A 22,401-nucleotide genomic window follows, 5' to 3' on the forward strand; every position below is an offset into this window, starting at 1 on the left:
AAAAATTTCCTTCGGACGTGAAATAAAAATCCCTGAGATCTTCAAGGAAGACCATTGATAAATACTGGAAAACATTTGGATCAATAAGGCCTATGTGTTGAATTCATATTCCGAGATGTTTGAAATGCTCCTGTTAACTATTTACATACTTACATGATCATGATCTAAATGATCACCTTTCCAGTTCAAACTGATAAGATGTCTATGGCTGTTAATGTTGTAGACTGTAATTGTCAAATAGCCAATTGATGAGCAAAACAACAGTGAATGATTTTTTTAAAAATAAAATGGTGAAAAATATGTTATTTTGAAGCTGAGTATCACTAGTCACTTTGATAGTGACTTGTGGATTCATGGTGGCAACCCTGTTTGGCAGACGTAACTATCTGGCGGATAACAAAGGTGATTTTGAAAACCCTCATTTAAACTGATCAAGCATCACCATTCCATTGGCTAGAATGTACCACTTCTATCATGGGCGTTTCTGACTTTGTGCTAACAATTGTATACACTTTGGATGCGATTTTCTCCCGCGCATAAGTGTAGATGAAGCCCAATGGTACGGGCAGCATAGCAAATATGATGAGTAAGGCCAAGACGGCCAGAGCCCAGCTGGGATACGCTTCGGCAATCTCGGAACGCTGAAGAAAAAAGGAAACTCGATATAAAAACAGACAACTAGCGTTGACTTGGGAACTTGAATGTAACTGTTCTTACCTTGTCTTCATTCCAAACCATGTAAGTGGGCACTTTGAGGAACATTTGGATGGTCGTAGCTCCAAGTAAGGCCATCATGGCTAATTGACATATGTACTTCCACAAGTACTTGTAGGCAACTGATGGGCGCCAACCTAGCATTTCTTCAATATCATCCAAGAACCTGAAACAAGATGTTAAATGGTGGTTTCCATGTACTGTGTTTTGCCTCATTTTATCTCATTTTAACAACTAAGTGGCTAATTTAAGGGGTTCTACAGGCTAACTAGCATTCCCATTTCATTATAATTGCTTAGCATCATAGCAACGGTTCCAATTAGGTCATTTCACTTCCTTACCTGTCAGCACCATACAGCCAGGAAACGCTAAAGTTCTCAAAAACCACCACGATAATGAGCGGTAAAGTAGCTGAGTAATCGTCAAACATCATGACAAAGTAGTTCCCGCAGCGTTGAGTGAAGAGCAGGCCGATGAAGAAGCCTAACAGGCAGCTGAAAACTGTCCCACAAATGGAAATGTCAGCACGGGAGCAAATATATGTCATTCAACTGTGAAAAATAAGGAAAGCCGACCTGTGAGTTTGGTCTTATTGTCTGCCAGAGTCTTGAAACGGTCAGTAAGCGGAGTCAGGATTCCTTCCATAGTACCAAACATAGTACTGAGGCCCAAATTGAGCAGCATGAGGAAGAAAAGCGCCGACCAGAACGGACTGCCGGGCAACAATGACATGGCCTCGGTGAAGACGATAAATACCAGGCCCGTGCCTTCCACGCCCTGAACAGAATCACGAGTCAGGATTTGTGCATTTGGCTTGAGGAATTTCATCATCGCACCTTCTGCATCTCCACTTCCAAGTCACAGTCCGTGAAGTTCCCCTGGTCATGGCCTCCATACGCTTTGAACCAGCTCCGGTATGCCTCAAGACCCAAGGACCCGGGGTCCGAGTGGTTAAATATTGGCATCTCTGTTGGGTTCAGGAAACCATTCTGGCTCTCTGTCAGCATCAGATTGACATTTCTGAGGAAAGAAAAAAGATAGTGTTAAAAGAAATGTAACTAAACATCAAGCATATGTTAAGTGTAGTGTTGATGGGATTTTTGAGCATACCTCACCACGCACTCAGCCACAATCTTGTTGGCGCGGAAGCCGAGCACGGCAAACACCACCAAAGTGGCCAAAACCGAAGTGAAAAAATTGATGAATGACACTGTGTAGGCGTCCCTGTGGCAGTTATTGCTTTTGGGGTTGTAGGAAGAATAAGCGATGATGGAGCCGAATCCTAAACCCAAGGCAAAGAAGACCTGTGTGGCGGCCTGGCGCCACACCTGTATTTTTCCAAAGATCTCCAGCTGGAAGGAAAAAGACAAGTATGTTAGATATACGTTGAATAAAACTCTATCCTTGATCAAAAATAGTCATACCTTGGGGTAAAACATGAAAGAGATTCCTTCCAAGGCCCCTTCAAGGAGAAGACCTCGTACGAGAAAGCAGATCAGAACCACGTAGGGAAAGATGGAGGAAAAATACATCACCTGAGAAGCACATATGGGAAAATAGAGATTCTTAGAAAGTACAAACAACACATACTCAAGTGTTATTGTGAATCCACAATGGGTCCCAAATGAACAAAGAGGGAGTTTTTCCCTAGCTTTCCAATCCACCTTAGTTACTAATTTTTGTTTTGTTTCATCTAGCCTCTTGTTTACAATTTTGAACCAAAATAATAAGCTTGTTTTGTTCATTAAGACTGTTGTCAGGCACCTTTACAGAGCTCTTGATCCCCTTGTACATTGCCAAGCACACAATGACCCAGGCGGCGAACAAACAGCCGACAATATATGGGTTGAAGGAGCCAGTTTCGTCGATGCTGTTGGTGACATCCAAGGCTTTCCGGTACCAAAAGTAGGACGTGGTGGAGTTGGCCTCACATTTGTGAACTAAAAACAAAATAAAGTGAGGATGTTTTTCCTGAATTTCTACAATAATTGGACGCGAGAACCATACATACCGGTTTCATTTGTCTCCTCTGGACACGTGGTCCAAGGTAAAGGTGACTGAAAGGAGTTGCCGAGGTAGAAAAGGCTCCATGCGAGGATAACGTTGTAGTAGAGAGCCACAAAAAAGCACACCTAGCCAGCAAAAAATATTGTAAAATATTATACATTTTGACGTGCGTCCATTGAACTCACCACACAGCTAGAGTAGCCAATTCCCACCAGACTGGGGGAGATGTACTTCCATACTCCGATGCTCCCCTGCCTGATAGCTTGACCGGCTGCCAGCTCCAGAAAAAACAAGGGGATACCCACAATCACGAGCATTAACACATACAGCAACAAAAATGAGCCTGAAGAGATTAAAAATAATAATAATAATAAGTCAGCATGTCATGCCATTATTAAAAACTGGCTTCTGAACAAATGATATTCTCACCGCCTCCATTTTGATGGCACAGATATGGAAACCTCCAGACATTGCCAAGCCCAACGCTGAATCCTACTTGAGCCAAAAAGTACTCGATTTTATTGTTCCAGCCTGCTCGGGCTACAGGTTCAGAAGCATCTTGGTTATCATCTTCTTCACAGTGGGACTCGACCTCCATTTGCTGTTTCTCCATCTACAATAAAAAGACACATAAATGTCTGTCTTTCCTTCCATTACAACATTATATAGGTTCATTCTTGTGAGGATTAAGAGGTTCCGAAAATGAATGAATATTAGCCATGTATAAGCCAGGTCACCTACTTTGGTCATTTACTTTAACTTATAGCAAATCAGACACATACAAAAATGGAAAAACCTCCAACACAATGGCCTTAAATGACTGCAAATCTACACAGATATAGATATGAATATTTTTAAGGCAATTTATATTTTTAGTTGAATAAGACCAAATTCAGACCAACGTCATTTCCCAGCATCTTCTCTAAACATTGGGATACATGAGCGTAAATTCTTTGTTTGAATAAACTACATCAACCAAAAAAATGTATACCAGACTAACCTGAAAACCAGTGAGCACCAGAGTTGGAGTTGTAGAAAAACTAAAAATACAGACTTAAAATGTCGAAAAATAAGGAAAAGATAAAATCTTGAAGCGGTCACACGTGTGGCTATTGCTTCGGACAACGTTGATTAAAAAATAGAAAACCTTATTTCGTTGAAAACATGTGCGCTTGTTGTAAAATTGCACGATAAACGACAACGGAATAAATTAAATTAACTAAAAGGTAAAAAGTTTTTTTTTTAAACTATCGCATTTTTCCAACCGTCTCACCTAAAAGCGTGCTGCTAACCTCGCCTCCGTGATGCGTTTATATACAATGGAAACTATAGTCACTTTCGAATGTAAATTCTGCTTAAAGCACATTCGTCACAAAAAATGTGTCACCGATGTAATGTTACATGTAACACCACAAACACTAACCGTCTTATTAGCTTCCCCCTTTCATTGGGAATTTCCTTCACAATACAAACCCAGAGGGTTGATTTCCTACATCAACGTTGTACTTGAAAGCATCATGTCACATAGGAATATGATTATTACGTAAGCAAGTGAACACATGGTTTACCAACACTTACAATAACGTCATTAGAAATAAGATATTAAAATGGACACTTTTTTATTTTAAACATTTTGAATATTAGCTGTGAGTACTTTTACGTTGAGAACATTTTCTCCTCCAAAATCCGTCAACTTTTCCCATCTTTTTTGTTTATTACGTCTTAACAATACAATGACTCTTAACACTAACTCGTAAACTGATGGAATAATTGGCAACTATCACGTCCAATTATAAACCAGAAATGCCTGTGGCTCTCCAATAATGACATTTAAAATATATATACTTTGTGCAGTGGATAATGTGTGTAAATGCTGTGTAAACACCAGCACGCGCTCAGCATCGCCACGCACACTCGTGCCACGTATGCCCCACTAAGCCAAAACAGCGCCTAAAAAGTCCAGCATTAAGGGTGATGCACTTGAACACAACATACGCGATGTATTACCAACGCATTTAAAAGTCATAAATAGTACCTGAGTTTTGAGGGGAAAAGTGTTCTTAAATCAAAAAGTCAAGAATTTGCGTTGTTTGCTGCCACTTCTTCCAACTCCGCCTATCTATCTCCTTCATTGGTGCATAAGGAAGGCTTGCCCACCGTGAAAAATAAAACCTTAAACTAACTTCAAATTTCATTCTCATTAAAAAGTGCATTGGGTTTCCCAGAAAGAACTATTTAAAGTTTTTTTTTTTTTTTTACAAACTGTGACTCGAAGTTATTGAATTTAAAATAAGAATACAGATATTTTGAAATGTTCTAAATAAACATCATTTTGTAGTAGCAGTAGTAGTAGTAGTAGTAGTAGTAGTAGTAGTAATACTAGTAGCAATAGTAGTGGTAACAGTAGTAGTAACAGTAGTAGCAGTAGTAGTAGTGGTAATAGTAGTGGTAGTAGTAGTAGTAGTGGTAATAGTAGTAGTGGTAGTAGTAGTAGCAGTAGTGGTAATAGTAGTAGTAGTAGCGGTAATAGTAGTAGTGGTAGTAGCAGTAGGAGTAGTAGTGGTAAGAGTAGTAGTGGTAGTAGTAGTAGCAGTAGTAGTGGTAGTAGTAGTAGCAGTAGTAGTGGTAGTAGTAGTAGCAGTAGTGGTAGTAGTGGTAATAGTAGTAGTGGTAGTAGTGGTAATAGTAGTAGTGGTAGTAGTAGCACTTAAGTATTACAGTCTAGGGCGGCCTGGTGATGCAAGTGATCAGTGCACCAGGTTCACAGTGGGGGACTTGGGTTCAAATCCAGGTCAGTCCACCTGTGTGGAGTTTGCATGTTCTCCCCAGGCCTGTGTGAGTGTTCTCCAGGTACTCCGGTTTCCTCCCACATTCCAAACACACTAAACTGTTACCGCGTCCATTGCTAAGAGATGAGGGACTGTTACTGCCAGATCAAATGGATTGGACATCTATCGCCGTTAGTGGCAGTCAATGGATTAAATCCAGGAAACACCAATCAGACGTTCTCTCCAACTTTCACAGAGTCATCACTTTCCCCTTCAGATGTCGCCCTTAGCTACAAGTGAATATGAGTCAACAGTACACACAAGATGAATTCCAGTGAGGACGGGCGGGGCAAGTTATGATGTGAAGTGCAAAAGTTGACACACCCCTGTAAAAAGCATTCAGGGGTGTGTTCTACCTTACCTAACCCACTTACCTGCACTTAAAACGGGCATACTTTTATTGAATAACGCATTCTAAGTTTACATTGAGAATTAAGTACCGGATACCTGTGGTAAGTTGATGTATTTTTTTAAAGTTATCGTTAAGTTGAACATGTACACACATGTCACAAGTTTATGTTTAGTGAATTGTGTGAAGCTAATCGGGCATTACATAATATTTTTTGTCCTGCAAGAGGTGGGACGTTTTAGTTGGAATTTTTCGTCTAATATTTACTGACATTAGTACTGTCAAAAACTAAATGACAAAGTATCATGCTAATGGTGGGAGTTTGGTCATAAGTAAAGACATTGTGGTCCAAAGTACAAAAAAAAAAAAAAAGTTAAATGTATAAATTGTTGTTATTATTTTAATGAAGTGAATGGGCATACATTTTAAACTGCAGTTTTAAATGTCAAATTATCAAAGGGATGAATTTTAAAATTTGTGAATCTTTGCAGGTGATAGTGGGAGATAATGTCAGATTTTGGTTGAAAATAAGTTATTTTGTCAAAATGCAAAGTGTAAATTGTTGTATTAATATGTTGGTAAATACTTGGTCAAACAAATGCAAATGTGTATATATTGGTTCCATAATACTTGGAAATGTGAATGACCTAAGGAGGCAAATAGGTCATCTCTTATTTCTAAGTCTGGCTTTCTCAGTTAACGGGAGTATTCAACATTTCTAACTGTCAATGACAACAAAGGAGTTATTAGCATAATTAGCATTTTTTCCATGTTTCTATCCTCCTAAAATTCCACGGGAAACCAACAAGAGTGATACTAGTGCAGTTGCGATGATCTCTAAAAATAGGGTAGAAAGTAAGATAGCAGGGCCCCGTCGTCAAACCGGTTGGATAGCTGACTCGCAAGTCTAAATTCCTGGTTAGTGTTTGATTTTTCTAACATTTATTCATTGTTTTTCTTCTTCATTAAAGTGTTTAGCATGGGAAAAATAATAGGGGTGATCCTATTAGGCGGTTTTACGATTATCACGGCAATCTGGTCTATATTATTTGTGAAATTTGAGGGCTTACTGTCATCATTAATGAATTTCAAGTACCCACTATTTTAATTTATTTAGTGACAGTAATTTTTAAAAACAGCAAATATTCTCTTAGTTTTAATTTGTAATTTAAAATAGCAAAAACAGTTGTACAAACCATGATCCATGACAGATTGGTACAGATTCGCTGCCGACTCTCCCAGTCCAAACAGATTGTCCATCTTCCAGTTACAAATCGGTGACGTTTCTCCTCCGCAGTGAAAGCAGGCCCCTCCTAAAATGACAAATCTGAAATGTTATTGCGTCAAGGTGAGTTTAAAGTCAAAGAGTATTTGTGTGGGGGTGCTGTAGTAAATGACTGACTGATTTGTAATGTTCTTTCAGCACCTGATCACCTTCTCCCTCCAGAAAGGAGATGTGAAGACTGTGGAGGAGGCGCAGACTCGCCTTCTCCAGCTGGCACACAGCGACAAATTGTGGAGTCAGCGGATGTTGCTGGAACTCGGACCCGAGGTCGTTTATCTGCGAGACATCCAAACTGATGTGAGTAGATGTCATAGACAAGATTCATTACTACTACTACTACAAATAGTACTACTAGCACTACAAATAGTTCTACTAGCACTACAAATAGTACTACTATTACTACTACTACTACAAATAGTACTACTAGCACTACAAATAGTACTACTAGCACTACAAATAGTACTACTAGCACTACAAAGTTCTACTAGCACTACAAATAGTATTACTATTACTACTAGCACTACAAATAGTACTACTAGCACTACAAATAGTACTACTAGCACTACCAATAGTACTACTAGCACTACCAATAGTACTACTAGCACTACAAATAGTACTACTATTACTACTAGCACTACAAATAGTACTACTAGCACTACCAATAGTACTACTAGCACTACTACAAATAGTACTACTATTACTACTAGCACTACTACAAATAGTACTACTATTACTACTAGCACTACTGCAAATAGTACTACTATTACTACTAGCACTACTAAATATAGTACTACTATTACTACTAGCACTACTACAAATAGTACTACTATTACTACTAGCACTACTACTACTACCACTACTACTACTACTACTACCACTACTACTAGTACTACTACTACTACTACCACTACTACTAGTACTACTAATATTACAACTATTAGTACTACTACTAATAAAACTACTGGTACTACTACTAATAAAACTACTGGTACTACTAATACTACAACTACTGGTACTACTAATACTAAAACTACTGGTACTACTAATACTACAACTACTGGTACTACTACCACTACTACTACAACTACTATTAAATAAATAAAATCTAACTTGAACAATAAAAAAAAGTTTGTCAGTCCTAGTTCACGGTACACAGATGATTTTGACATTGTCAGACATTTAGCCATTTCTTTACCTCCAACGATTAAACGTGGTTGCACCATCTTGCAGGAGGAGCTGGAGAACTACCCCTACAAGTCCATCTTTCGCTGCGACGCCATCCACTCCCAGGAGATCTTCCCGTCCCTCCTCCTCCTGGTGTGCCAAAGCATCCACGAGAAGAAACCGGAAATCCTCTTCTTCGACTGTGAGAACAAGAAGGCGAGTTCCAAACTAAAACCGTGTTGGCATGTCACTAAAAGCGCTCTGGTTTGAATATCGTGACGGTCGCAGGCGGAACAAATCTGCCAGAACATCACGCAGGCCGTTTCCAAGTCTGGCAGGAGTAACGACAGTCCCGCTCCAATCAGGTAAACAGACTACAGTAATCAGTACATGACGGACGTATACATATACATACACATATACGTATACATATACATATACATATACAACATATACATATACATATATGTGCTAGTGCTATGGTGGTTCTGTTTACACTGGATAGCTTTAGGTTGCAGCACTACTTGATCCTGCCAATTTGATCATGTCAATTGAAAAGGAAAGATGCTGTCCTATATTTTCTCTCCAAATAATTCCAAATGTTCATCGTTGCTATATCGATACATACAAAAACAGCCCAGATAGAGCACTACTATGAAATGAGCCTGTCTGTCCCCTCGGTGTCCATTTCCAGTTTCGTCGCTAACAATCCGCCGCGGCCAGAACGCTGAATCAAAGCGGCGCCACAGTTACTGACGGTGTGTGCGTGTGGTGAGGGAGGAAGGGAAGTGTAAACAGCTGACAGAAACCGACCTGTTCTACCGGTCGGCGCATAACTGGAGAAGGTGTGACACACACACACACCCGGCCATTGTGGCAAAAGGAGCGAAAGGACCTGGGAGTAGTTGTCGGGGGGCTCGCTTTTGGATTACCTATGACCTCTTGTCAGATTATTTGAAAAGGGATCGGTAGAAGGACGGACAAGTCGGTAAGCAAGATTTAAAGCGCTACTTGCGAGTGTGGGAAACATTCAAATGTAATCGCTGGAAGGTAATTCCATCCGTGGGCTGAGACTTTCGATCCAGGATTGTGGAATATTTGAATTTTGTGGCCATTACATCATTGAAAATCAGAATCAGTGGCAGGTAGAACTATGACAAAAATGTTAAAAAGTATAACTAAGCGGCACGTGTTGTCGCTCAAAAAGACCAATTTTATACAAAGTATGTGAAGTATTACGATAAAATTGTTGATTTTCAAGTTTTGTGACATTTTTGTCTCAGTACGGTGAGATTTATAGTTGTGCTCTAAATTCAGAAACATTGCTTCCTGATACTTTGTTATATGTTGCAGACCACCTCACACATTTTACTTTGTGTCAGGAATAGAAAGTACACCTTGTACAATCACTTTTCTGGTGGAACTGCTATACTACATGTACCGTACAGTTTTTCTTGAATTGAGCTAAATTGATCAACTTTTTAAGATCTATTGAAGAGTGCAATTGGAACAGAATTGAATGCTACTTGTGGGGTCATCTCAGTTATTTATTAATCTATCTTTAAATCAGTTACTCCAAGAATGCCAGTCAATTACTGGACAGTTTCAGCCAATGTAAAATATTCAGAATTTAAGACTGAGTGGAAGAAATTCATTACTTTTTGATCATGATTAGTCATTTTAAAATGCAATATAGTTAGGGTTACAACTAATGAGTGAATATCCTATAGTACTGTAAAATACTATATAATATACTATTTATAATGAGCAGCAAATGATAAGATTGGCAGTTAAAATACAAACATGGAAAAATAAGGAGCTGCAATACATCCTTTTTTTAATTGAATTATTGATTTTTTTAGGTTAATCTAGAAATAGTTCATTCATTGGAACATTTCAAGATGAGTCACATGACAATGCTACGTTTTCAAATTGGGAGTAATCAAGGCAGACGTTAATTACCATATCAATGATAGATTCCCTTCATTTAATTTTAGATCAATTGACAAATTACTTTTAAGTCATTTGCTGCCATTAACGATGTTAAAAATCTACTTTTCAAATCCTAATGGCAGAAACTAAATATTAAATGAATCATAAATTAATCCTTGACTTTTTAATTTTAGATAAATCCACAAATCACTCTAAAATGCTACATTCTAAAAAAAATGATCATCGACATTGCACTTAATTATTATTTTTACTACAAATGAATCAAAAATTTGCCCTGACTGTCAATAACAGTGACTGGATAAAAAAAATAATTCTCAAATGGAGAATATATGGTATTTTCCAACTAACTATTTCCATCATAGGATTTATCCACAAAAACTCATTGGTCGCCATTAACGTAGACAAACATTGATTCATCTAGTTAGACCAGATGAATCGACAAATCACATCAACTTTACAAGACAGCACAGGAAAATTTATGCCTTGCACGCCAAGGTCACCCGCAGCGCTGACTCGGCATCTGTTGGCATTATGACACTTTCTTTTCCTTTTTTTTTAACCTTTGCTTTACCTCCATTTTAGAATTTCCCGGAACGACGTGGACATGATGGACCCTTACGGCATCCCCAGCCACCCCATCGCCCGGGCCCCCAACGCCCCACCCATTAACCCCCCACCATACCCGGGACCTCGAGGTGGGCAAACATGATTTTGTACACTTTTTACCTTGCATTTTGCTGAATGTGACCATTTTTCTAGTCAACGGGGGTCCTGACATCTCTTTACTGCGAGCCGAGAGAGAAGTGGTACGTCTCCGCCGGCCTTCCTGCCGGGTTCTCGCCATCTGTAAATGTGGCGGGGAGTGTTAGAATAAGCATTTTCTGTTCCTCAGGGCATTCTTAATCACTGCTTTGATGACATTGAGAGCTTCATGTCCAAACTGCAGCAGACGGCCGAGGCCGCCATTGTGCTCAATCAAAGGAAGAAGAAAAAGAAGAACAAGAAACAGAGTGCGGAAGGTGGGTTTTCAAAATACTCTTTATTGATTTTCTAATTAAGGCAATACATTTAAATTGGATATTTGTCAACCTTTTTGTTTCCAAAGAGGATCTACTAACAATGAAGGCCAGGCCACCACCTGAAGATGAATTTGTGGATATCTTCCAGAAATTTAAATATTGCTTCAGTCTTTTGGTATGTATTCAAACTCAACACTTACTTCGAAACTACTTTGCACTTTCTTTTTTACGTGAACTTGTTTTTCTGCATAGGCACGTTTGAAATCCACCATAGCCGGTCCTTCCTCAGAGGAGCTTGTTCATTATGTATTCAAACCTTTGGATATGGTGAGTGAATAGTTTATCTATTTTCACAACTAAAGAAGCAGGAAATTAAAAATAAATAAATAAATAAAAAGACAAAGGTTCTAAAAGGGATACACAAAAAGTTGTTGAAATGTCTATATATATATATATATATATATATATATATATATATATATATATATATATATATATATATATATATATATATATATATATATATATATATATATATATATATATATATATATATATATATATATATATATATATATATATATATACATACATACATACATACATACATACATACATACATACATACATACATACATACATACATACATACATACATACATACATACATACATACATACATACATACATACATACATACATACATACATACATACATACATACATACATACATACATACATACATACATACATACATACATACATACATACATACATACATACATACATACATACATACATACATACATACATACATACATACATACATACATACATACATACATACATACATACATACATACATACATATATATATATATATATATATATATATATAGGACTGTTTTGTATATGAACAATTGTTATCATTTTCTAACATGACACTCAACTCAACATTTTAGGGTATAAAAAAGTACTTACAAAAGTACTGGCAAAAATATCTATTTCAGAAAATGTCCCTATTCTATGAGAATAGCGTTAAGATCAAATACTCGTAAAAGGAGCGCTTTAAGGGTTAAAAAAAACGTCTCTGGGGAATATTCCATGACTCTTGCTCGGCGTGCCAGATAAAAGAATCTGGTGATTCACCCCGTATATATTTAGCTTTTAGTCCAGCAAGGTATGAAAAGGCAGGCCAAGCCTCCTTATCACAAGCAGCCTGCCAACACTGACCGGTTTGTTTGTCTTATCTGGGTGTGTCCAGATGGTGAAGACCACCGGGGGCCCGGCTCTGGCCGCCTCCGTGTCCAGCCCCGCCCTGACTGGCGCTGCCGTGTCCCTGCTGCAGGACAACCTGGACGCCGGCGAGCGGCAACTGTGGACGTCGCTTGGGCCCAACTGGACGCACTCTCGGTAGGTATCATACTAACCCGAGATTTGGCAAACGTTTTGGAAACATTTTCAAAAAATGTCATCTTTAGTAATAAAAGAAATGCAAAATAAATCAATAAATAGACACCATAAAAACCATATCAACCGCGATAAATGAGGGATTACTGTTCTCAATTGTGCCCTCAGGTCGGAACTACGAGGACCCATCGCCCCGTACGAGCCCGTCTTCCTGGACGGATGGAAGCCCCAAACGTACCGGGCCGACGGGCAGGTTTGGGAGGATCCGGTGGAGGGGCAACACAAACAAGAAGCCCTAATGCACAAGCAAGAGGTACACAATTGTCGTCTTTTCATGCCAACTCTACATTGGAACTTTACACATAATCCTGTACAAGCTCCACATGCATGAATAATGTCAGTCACAGCTTAAAAATATCAAACATTAGTCTTCGTCAAAGACAGTCAATTTTAAATTTCCATTTTCTACAGCAGGAGATAGACGGACACATCGGTGACGAAATGTAAGTCCTCCTCAAACTGTCTTGTTCCATAAAAACAAACAATTTCAAGGCATTAACCCACCCCTAATCCCACTACAGAGAGAATTCCGGCCCCCCAGACCCAGAAAAAGTCTACAGCTGCAGTTACGACTTCATCGCCAGGAACAGCACTGAGCTGTCGGTTCAACAAGGGGAAACGCTGGAGGTACTCCAATTCTTCTTTTATTGTGAAACCAGCCTATATCGACTTGCTATCTGTGCAAAACAGGTACTGGAATCATCTAAGCGCTGGTGGAAGTGTCGCAATCGTTTCAACCAGGTGGGCTTTGTCCCCTTCAACATACTGGAGCCCATTGAACACGCTGAAAGTCCCACCACGACAAAGCCACCTCAAGTAAGAAGGTCGCAAATATCTTGATTCACAGGCTGCCAAAAAATGTCTTGATTTTTATTTTATTTTACTTTTTTTTTAATGGGGGTGACTTTTTTCCCAGTTTTTTAAATTTAATATTTTTAATTTCATTTTAATTAAGTAATAAAAAAATGAAGGATCTAATAGTGGAAAAAAACTACAAAAATTCTTATGATAAATTAATGTTTTTTTTTTTAAATATGGTTTTTACTTTTTTCATTTAAAAAAGGAAATAGTACCACTATTTTTATCTATGAATTTTTCATTTTTATCTAGTATTTTGTAAAACAAACAAACAAAATAGGGAAAATGGCAACAATTTTTATTCCTTTTGGGGTATTTTCACATTTAAATAGTTTTCCGCCTTGGCCCCGCAGGCTCCAGCCCCGCCTCCGCCACCGCTCGCCAAGACTTTCACCCCCGCCGCTCCCCCCCTGCCCCAAATACGCCACAACCCGTCAGTCCAACGGGTACCACTCAGCGTGCCCGCCTACAACCCGCAAAGACCCGCCGTAGAGGAAAATGATAAAGGTAGGTAGACGGTGGGGCGTTTGCAGACCTTTTGGGTACAATTTTGCAATATTGTATGGACTTTCAGTCATGTTGGTGAACGACGAGCTGCTCCAAAGGCTGACCAGCGGGAAAGCGTCCAATAGCAAGCCTCTCCTCATACCTCGATCGGTGGAAACCTCGCTCCCGCTAGACTATCACTCCCGTCCTGAGGAAGTGGGGTCGTGGTTGGCGGGAAAAGGATTCAGCGAGCCGTAAGTGGAAAACTACCGGATTTGGGGACGTAAAAATGGGAAACTGTTCTCCAGGGTTTGTGTGGGTTTTCTCCGGGTACTCCAGTTTCCTCCCACATCCCAGGAATATGCTTGCAAAGCTGGTTGAACACTCTAAATTTCTCACTGCGATTGGCTAGCCACCAATTCAGGGTGTGCCCTACTAGGTGCCTGTAGTTAGCTGGGACAGGCTCCAGAACTCCCTGCGACCTTTAAGGACAATTGGTTCAGAAAATGAATGAATGGGGGAGAAAGTTTTTGCATTTAAAGGTTAGGAGTAAAGATGTTTTAACATAAAAGTTTGCATTTTAACATGATCGATTTTAAGTGCTGAAATGACACATTTTACATTTGAAATCAATGATCACCCGCATTTGACGATACAATATATCCAGTTTTAAAGTAAAATACAGTTGTGTATCATTTACAATATAAACATTACAAATCATTGAAATGGGGAGGAGTGTTCGGAATTTTGTAAAAAGTGAAAACATTTTTTTTCCAATATGACATCGAAGCTTTGTCGCCGTCTTGTGGCATCAATGGGTTATTACAACCCTTTTAGAGTTTTATAATTATCTCATTATCATCCCAAAATGTCTTACCTCGTTTTCTCGTTCCCACAGGACGGTCAACTGTTTGGGGGTCCTGACAGGGGCTCAATTATTCTCCCTCAGCAAGGACGAATTGCGGGAAGTCATTCCAGATGAAGGTGCTCGGGTCTACAGCCAGTTGGCAGTGCAGCGGGCACTCCTAGAGGTCAGCCCAATTTATAACTCTTCACTTTATTGACTCAAATTTTTGTTCCTTATTTAAAAAACAAATAAATTACCTTTTCTCATCATTAGGATGCTCGAAGGACCACTGAGCTGGAGGCCGTCATGGAGAAGCAGAAAATGAAGGTGGACCTAAAATTGGAGAGCAGTACATTGTGAGCAGAAGCATCACAGATGGACTATAGAACATTATTATGAAGAAAATATACAGTACATAGCTGCTAATAGCTGTGATGGAAGCTTTTGTGTGCCAGTGTTCATTTGGAATTCATGTTTGTATTTAACACAAGTATACAAGACGCTAACTTATAGTTCTCGTGTTGATTGTAGGTGCACAGTAACATTACACAGGTAAAAATAATAACATTTTCTATTGTGAAATTTGAAACAACAAATGACATGCTCGTAAATGGCACTGAAACACCATTCAGTGACATTTTCATGACATCTGTTAGAATTTAATCAGATGATTGCATTAGCTTTCAGGCTTGAATGTTGGATAAATTACAATGTATATACACATAGTACCATTTTATTTAAACATGGCAGAAAAGCCGTCCACAAAACAAATGGCTAAAATGGATTAAAGATTTGAATTTGGTTTAAGTATAATCTCTTTTTATTGGATTATTTTAAGGTTAGGACTTTACCATGTTACAATTAGTCATAAAGTTTTAAAAATACATAATAAAAATGAACGCATTCATCGCGTCGCTGTTCATACAGTTCATTGTTGTTGTTGTTGTTTTTACATTTAAATATAAAGGCGTTTCTTTAAAACAATTAAAATACAGAAACTAAATGCGTTTATTACCTTGTAGTTGAGGTCAACAGCAATATTAAACACGCATAACAAAGAAAATAACACAAGGCGCCCGCTACCTAAATGCTAGGTGCAATTGATTAAAGCCTACCAATTGCGAAAGAAAATTTGCATTGTTTAGTCTTATTTAACCGTCAAAAGAAACAATATTAGAACCTAAAAACTCAAAACACATTTGTCCTTACCAGTCCATGCTCGTTGTAAACGACCAAAATCAAGTTATATCAACAGTAATTCCAAAAATTAAATGAAAAAGATAAAAAGGCAAGTATTCTTCTTCTGCTAATGCAGCAATCCAGCGACTTTTCTTTGAGGTGCTGCCTCCAGTGGCCATAGTGTGTAATTGCGTTGCTGTTATTTCCCCGACTCCTGCAATGTTTTTTTTTATTTACTATTAGTATTGTTAAAGCACTTGGGGTGACAATTGTGGGAGAAAAAAATGTGTTGCATAGACACTTTATGTTCTGTAAATTCTTGTTAGTTTTTAATGCAAATCTGATTCAACCTATTTGTTTTAAATATTAAAACTGTTCACTTACAATGAACCACATTGCACACATTAAATGTATAATACTTATATTTAAAGGCTCAACATGTAAATAAAAAAGACAAAAATGCATTTAAGATTTGAATATGGTTTTATTGATAATATTTTAGGGGTGCATGACAGTAGGCGACAATCTGCATTGAATTAGAAAGCAATTCAAGCCCTTTTTCTTTTACAAGACAGTGTACAAATGTTGTTTATTTTGCCAACATAACCCCAACCAAAAAAAACCCCTAAATGAACATTTATTTTCAGATAACAAAACGCGACTGTCAGTGCGATTGACAATGATAAACGTCTAATCAACTATTACATAAATTGCCCCAAAAAAAAGACCTTACGGTCCCCATCAAAATAGATTAGACGACTATCACCGTCAATGGCAGCCAACAAACTCAACATTTTCTCCCACTATAAAAGCATGGATGACATGAGAAGATTAAGAGCCTTTCTAAGACAGAACAAACCAAACGTAACAAAACCACACCTTTTTTTTCTTTATACAAACGCCAAAGTCAGATTGGGTTGAATAAAAGATATATTGACAAATTCCTCCTTTCCTGTTTATTGGATAAAGAAAGTCCACCGAATCACACATATGTGAGAAACAGTAGCTTGATAAACTATATATTTTTTGACTTAAGAGGGTTTGGTTTTCATGTGGGCTAAAGCAAATAAAAGGAGGGGTCTAACCAACACAAAAATGGCGGATACGGTGCGGGACGGACGTGGGGATTCACGGTTCTTCTCAGTCGTCCGCCTTTCGGGATTCCGACCTGCCGTTGACGCCGTCCCGCCGCTCGCGTCCCTGTGACTTGTCCCTGGATGAGCGCTCGTGGTCTCTGGATGACCTAGAAAGCAAATCCGTTCAACTTGGGCGTCTCAGGCAAATGCGCGGTAAAGTTTGGAAGGCGAGTACATACTTGTGTCTGGAGCTCTGCTCGTGACTGTGACGGTGGCCTCGGCTTCGCGAGCGCTGCCGCCGTTTCCTGTCGCGGGAGTGCGAACGTTGTTTGTCTCGTGACGTGGAGCGCGAGCGACGCTTCTTTCCCTCGCGGGAACGAGATCTAAAAGTCAGAAGGGATGGATCAAGATGAGCCAAGTTGAAAATGAAGACCAGCCTCTTGTGCATTGATTTTTTTTTTTTTTTACTTAGGTACCTTTTATGCTCTCTGCTGCGGGATCTTGTCCTGTGAAAGGAAGAGTTGACGTAAATCAAAATGTCAGACGTAATGCATTTGTTATTTCTAAACCCGAATACCCACCGTTTTTTCATCTTTTCCTCTTTCTCCCGTTCTTCCCGCCTCTTCAGGCGATCCTGGGTCCGTTTCTCTTGTTTTTCCACCACCGTTTTCTGACCAGCACAAAATGTTATCACATTGTCAATTCATTGATGGCCATGGGGTTTTTATTTCCATAACATGCATTTTATATATACATTTCTACCCCATTGACCCGAATACAAGACGAAAGATTAAATTCTTCTTTTGTCGGGGTTGCAACTGCAAATAATTGAGAAGCATTGCACTAGTAGGAAACACAATTGGCTAAAAGTGTCTTCTTGATTGTTTGGAACGAATACCCAAAAACCCACTGGACTTGGATCACTCCAAATCTAGATGAGTAAAGGAGTTAGCAGCTCACCCTGAGTTGTTCAAGCTTCTCTCGGATCTGGATGAAGCCCAGGTGGAGCTTGCCGCCAAAGTGGTCGGCCAGGCGGCGGTCGTTGTCGTGGAGACCCAAATATGCCGAGCAGACCTCACAAACACGCAATTTCTGCTGCTGGAAACTGGAAGCCGGCATCGAGTTTCTGTATTCCTCCTGGAAGGAAAAGGAACGGCCAGCCGTGAAGAACTGAGAGCAAGTGAAGGACTTGAGCGGTGGAGCTTACCTCAGCTTCCTTCTTCCTGCAGCGGACCGTCTCCACCTCTTGCAGGACCTTCTGGGATTCCTCCACGTTTCCCTCGGCTCCGAGTTGCTCGGCCTTTGCCAGGAGCTTTCCGATTTCCTCGTTCAGCTCGTGGACCTTCTCTGCCTGTAGTATAGAAATTGAATGCTTATTTTTTCTGACACTAATAAAACCTAATATTTCAACTTGGTGGTTTTGAACAAACCTTGGCCGCCACTTCAGCACTGATCTCATTTTGAGTTTCCGCTAGACGTTTCTTGGCCACCTCCGTTCTCCGGTCGCAGTCGGCGATAAAAGACTCCAAATGGTCCACCGCCTTAAAAAAAATAAAATACAATTTACTCATTTAATAATCAATCATTGGACATCAATGGCCGTCAATCAAATGAGACTCACGTCTAACTCAAAGAAGAGATCTCGCTCCTTGGACGCGATTTCATAGTCGGCTCGAAGGGCCAGGTCGTGGATCTTGGTGCAATCTCCCAGGTCCATTCGCTGTCAAACAAGAACACTTGACGTTAAATCCCAACAATAGTCCGTTTATATTTCCTCAGGTGGGGTTACTTACAGTTCCCAACAGGATGTCGTGCGGACAGCAGTCCAGTAGGTGACTCTTGCAGACTCGGTCGTCCGAGTACTTGACCCTCTGTCGCGTCTCGTCTCCTGAAAGAGTCGGGAAGGAATCCAGTGAGAAGGACATTAAAAACTGGCCGGCTTTTGTGCCTTGCACTTATCTGACTTACATTTTGATAGTAAACGACTGCGTCGCGGCGGCTCACAAAAACTGCGCTCAGAGTCTGTGCCCACCATTGAATAGTGATGTCCCGACCCAATACTCAACGACACCCAAAACGGATATTTTGCAGTATAGGATTTTCAGTAGAAGAAAGCTTTTCGACGGCAGTAAACCATGTCTGCTGAATTGGAGAATTTCCCTTTAGGAACTAATCATGGTTTAAAATATAGCATTTCTTCTCAAAGTGAGCCACAGCGGTGCCTCTACATACACAATTTTCAGGTTGAAAAACCCTTTGCTATGTACATTACTGCTTTAATACACAAAAACAAGATCGCATTGGTATCGTCAAAATAAATCTTGATTAAAAAAAATACATATCAGAATCGGGACATCCCTACTGTTGAATAGTGGGAGTGAATCAATAGAGCTACTCGATCATTACTGCCTCGCACTGAACTAATCCACAGCCAATCATTCAAAATTGGCGTTTGCTTGGAGTTACATGAGGCAACGAGTGGTTTCATTGTGTGACTTACCCAGGCCTCAACTCTCACTTTTAGCTTGTTTCAAGGCTCAGTGGCAACTTCGTCTAGCATTAACCGTAATTTCTCATGTATAGTGCACACGTATAGAAAATGCCCATGCTAAAAATATATACATCATAAAATAATATTAAGTGTTTTTTGGGTAAAGATAAAATCTCACTATTTTTTTGGGGTCCTGCAGTCACCAATCTCTGTTTTTAAGGTCATTGAATTTAAAAGACATTCAATTCATTTTATTAACCCACAAACACACAAGCAACCTTTGCAGTTTTATAACTGAAGGTTATTGTTGTAAAGCAGGACTCTTTTAAAAAAATATCCACAGTGCAAACATGATATTTACAGCAGTTCTCTCATGTTTCTTATTTAAAATCTAGTTCACCTTCACATCATTTAAACAAGCTGACCTCAAAATGTTAAATTGAAAAAGAAATGGGGCCCAAACATGAGAAATTACGGCAAATTAGATAACGAATGAAAATCGAGGGGGGTTGTTTTTCCAAGCCATTGACAGACATGAAAACATTGACAGAAAGTAGGTTTATACACACTGCGATCTGCACCACATACTGTACCCTTCTGCATCTTCAAGCCTTCAGCTGCAGAATTTTAAACCGGCTGTGGGAAAGTTAAAATGGGAACAGTTTTCTTGCCAAACCTGTAGTAAGAAGTTGGGAGTCATACAAGAGTCAGAGCGAAAATAAGGTGTCTTATGTGTTTGTCTCTTCTGGGAAAAAGATTTTTAAAAAATGAACTAAAAAAAAAAAAAAAAAAAAAGATGTCAACTGGTTTGCTGAGAATTTTTGTGTTTACTTTCATTCAGCACGACCAGATGTTTTAGCACTAATGCTAGCCATGTCAGTATCTTAAATCATTACAAAAAAAAAGCAAGCTACAATGAGTTCCGAAAGGCAAACATATACTGTTTGGATATGGATCATAACAGCGTTAAAAATTATGTGTGACTCACGGCTCGTTGAACATGAGGCTTTTCTGCAACTCCTTTGCAGATTGATGTAGGCTGGCAAAGATACACTGAACCTTAATGAATAAAATAAAGGGGCCACAATTGTTCAGTTTGTATGCAACATATGCATGGGAAGAATTTTGATGAGCATAATTAAACACACGCACGCACACATTCGCTCAAACTGGTGATGATCCGCAGGGTTACAAATGTCAGAAACCTCCGTTTGTTGCCTAGGGCAACACTATGCTTTCACCCTGTTTGCTGTAGGACTCAACACTTTAGCTGGTATAGGTTTGGTGGTACCAAAAAAAGTGGAATACACCACTTTTGACACCATAGGAAAGCAATCTTTTGGCAAATATTACAAAGTATGCTATCATGCAGGGTTTTCTTCAGTACTTTATAAGCCTGGTGGGCTGCCAGGGTCTGACACACTATTATATTCATGTATATTTACATACTTTTAATGGCATCTGGTAACAAATTCAAAAAGCTGTCCAAGGTCTCTGACTATGCACTGAATTTTATTGTATTTTATTTTAACTATTTCAAGACTACATTTTTGTGATGCGCTTAACTATTGTTAATAATCATTTTAAAATTGCTATCTTTTTTTTTTTTTTACCGGCAAAGAACATGGTGGCCCTTAAGGGTCTTTTCTACCACCATTTGCAATGGTTGATAAATACACACTTGGTATCAAAATGGATGAAAAACAGAAACATTTAGATTTACATTTACAAACGATAACAATAAATAGATATTAGTTTAGTGGCCAGTATTACTCTTACCATAAGTTGGAAAAAACAGTATTCCACATTCACGTTACTCAATGTTATTACATTGTTTGGTAAATAATATAATCATAGTACTAAAAAGATACTAATAAGCATTTTTTCCAATATTTGAAGGAATTATCTAGACTTAACTCACTCCTCGTCATTGACAGCAATAATCATTTGAACATGAATGTCTAGCATTGAATGGTCATGTTACAACTGCAAAAAGCCCAATAATTGATACAATTTACTGGACGAAAACCACATATCAGCAAAAAAATAATTTCAAAATAAACATTTTGACTTTATTTCCACATTTCCGTCAGCTATACAAGTGTTGAGTTTTAGCATGCCCACCCATCTCCTTGCTAAAATAAAAAGGAACTAACAATAACATGGCAAATAGTGGGTCAATTTTGACAGCTGGCTCACGTTGACTAATGTCCCAAAATAGATACGAACACGAAAGTGGCGTAGCAGGCAAATATTTATGAAGTGAGCCCTCCATTACATTCACGCAGGCCTGTTCATCACACGCCAACACAAGCCCGCCTCACGACTGGCTCCATCTTGGCTAGCTACCTAATGCTACAGCGACTCACCATCCCTCGCTGTTCCCATGAGCTGGTCGAGTAAAGCTCTCATTTGAGCTTGGGCGGACATGTTGCGGACTCTCTCGTCGACGGCGCTGGTGGAAAAAAAATGCAAGTACGTGGCAAAAATGGCGTTTCCGTGTTAATTGTAGGAAGGAAAAACAGCAAATCGGCACAGCATCGCCGACTTCTTATGTTGTCCTGCCTTCTTTTTTGTGTGCGTGGAAATTACGTCGTATCCTGTTTTAAAATGGATGGGGAGTATGTCGAAATGGACCAATCATAACGTCTGAGCTAAGGTGAATTAGCCAATA

General features: G+C 39.2%; 3 protein-coding genes across 11 annotated transcripts; 1 reads left to right on the forward strand and 2 right to left on the reverse strand.

Moving 5' to 3' along the window:
• Nucleotides 1-276: 276 nt before the first annotated feature.
• LOC144212113 (sodium-dependent neutral amino acid transporter B(0)AT2-like) lies at nt 277-16,319 on the reverse strand. The gene is made up of 18 exons (XM_077739757.1): nt 16,191-16,319; nt 15,239-15,314; nt 15,012-15,159; nt 11,027-11,144; nt 8,379-8,547; nt 7,325-7,459; nt 7,095-7,211; nt 3,151-3,334; nt 2,907-3,064; nt 2,726-2,846; nt 2,479-2,654; nt 2,139-2,249; nt 1,825-2,066; nt 1,551-1,734; nt 1,290-1,491; nt 1,056-1,215; nt 718-880; nt 277-641 (listed from the first exon to the last, which is right to left on the reverse strand). Exons 7-18 carry the CDS (start codon nt 7,095-7,097, stop codon nt 432-434), a joined length of 1,914 nt encoding a protein of 637 aa, XP_077595883.1. The 5' UTR covers nt 7,098-7,211; nt 7,325-7,459; nt 8,379-8,547; nt 11,027-11,144; nt 15,012-15,159; nt 15,239-15,314; nt 16,191-16,319; the 3' UTR covers nt 277-431.
• On the forward strand, nt 5,899-15,907 carry LOC144212112 (epidermal growth factor receptor kinase substrate 8-like protein 1). 6 transcript variants are annotated; one of them, XM_077739750.1, is made up of 19 exons: nt 5,899-6,001; nt 7,141-7,246; nt 7,322-7,480; nt 8,414-8,563; nt 8,636-8,712; nt 10,883-10,995; nt 11,060-11,106; nt 11,193-11,319; nt 11,406-11,494; nt 11,572-11,646; nt 12,585-12,733; nt 12,899-13,043; nt 13,202-13,233; nt 13,312-13,417; nt 13,481-13,606; nt 14,002-14,155; nt 14,223-14,388; nt 15,033-15,165; nt 15,255-15,907. In XM_077739750.1, the coding sequence occupies exons 2-19, from the start codon at nt 7,217-7,219 to the stop codon at nt 15,339-15,341; spliced, it is 1,965 nt and encodes a 654-aa protein (XP_077595876.1). In that variant the 5' UTR covers nt 5,899-6,001; nt 7,141-7,216; the 3' UTR covers nt 15,342-15,907. The 6 variants fall into 6 exon arrangements, with proteins under 6 accessions (XP_077595876.1, XP_077595878.1, XP_077595877.1 ...); XM_077739752.1 differs by having other exon boundaries at nt 13,205-13,233; XM_077739751.1 differs by having other exon boundaries at nt 7,196-7,246.
• A 305-nt stretch (nt 16,320-16,624) lies between the features above and the next one.
• luc7l (LUC7-like (S. cerevisiae)) lies at nt 16,625-22,319 on the reverse strand. 4 transcript variants are annotated; one of them, XM_077739762.1, is made up of 12 exons: nt 22,097-22,304; nt 20,716-20,786; nt 20,321-20,403; nt 19,030-19,124; nt 18,858-18,956; nt 18,667-18,777; nt 18,444-18,587; nt 18,197-18,373; nt 17,818-17,906; nt 17,713-17,742; nt 17,476-17,619; nt 16,625-17,403 (listed from the first exon to the last, which is right to left on the reverse strand). In XM_077739762.1, the coding sequence occupies exons 3-12, from the start codon at nt 20,328-20,330 to the stop codon at nt 17,301-17,303; spliced, it is 1,002 nt and encodes a 333-aa protein (XP_077595888.1). In that variant the 5' UTR covers nt 20,331-20,403; nt 20,716-20,786; nt 22,097-22,304; the 3' UTR covers nt 16,625-17,300. The 4 variants fall into 4 exon arrangements, with proteins under 4 accessions (XP_077595888.1, XP_077595887.1, XP_077595890.1 ...); XM_077739761.1 differs by having other exon boundaries at nt 20,297-20,403; XM_077739764.1 differs by lacking the exon at nt 20,321-20,403 and having other exon boundaries at nt 22,097-22,275.
• Between the last annotated feature and the right edge of the window lie 82 nt (nt 22,320-22,401).

The sequence above is a fragment of the Stigmatopora nigra genome, chromosome 18, assembly GCF_051989575.1.
Source record: "Stigmatopora nigra isolate UIUO_SnigA chromosome 18, RoL_Snig_1.1, whole genome shotgun sequence".
In the NCBI taxonomy this organism is placed as follows: Eukaryota; Metazoa; Chordata; class Actinopteri; order Syngnathiformes; family Syngnathidae; genus Stigmatopora; species Stigmatopora nigra.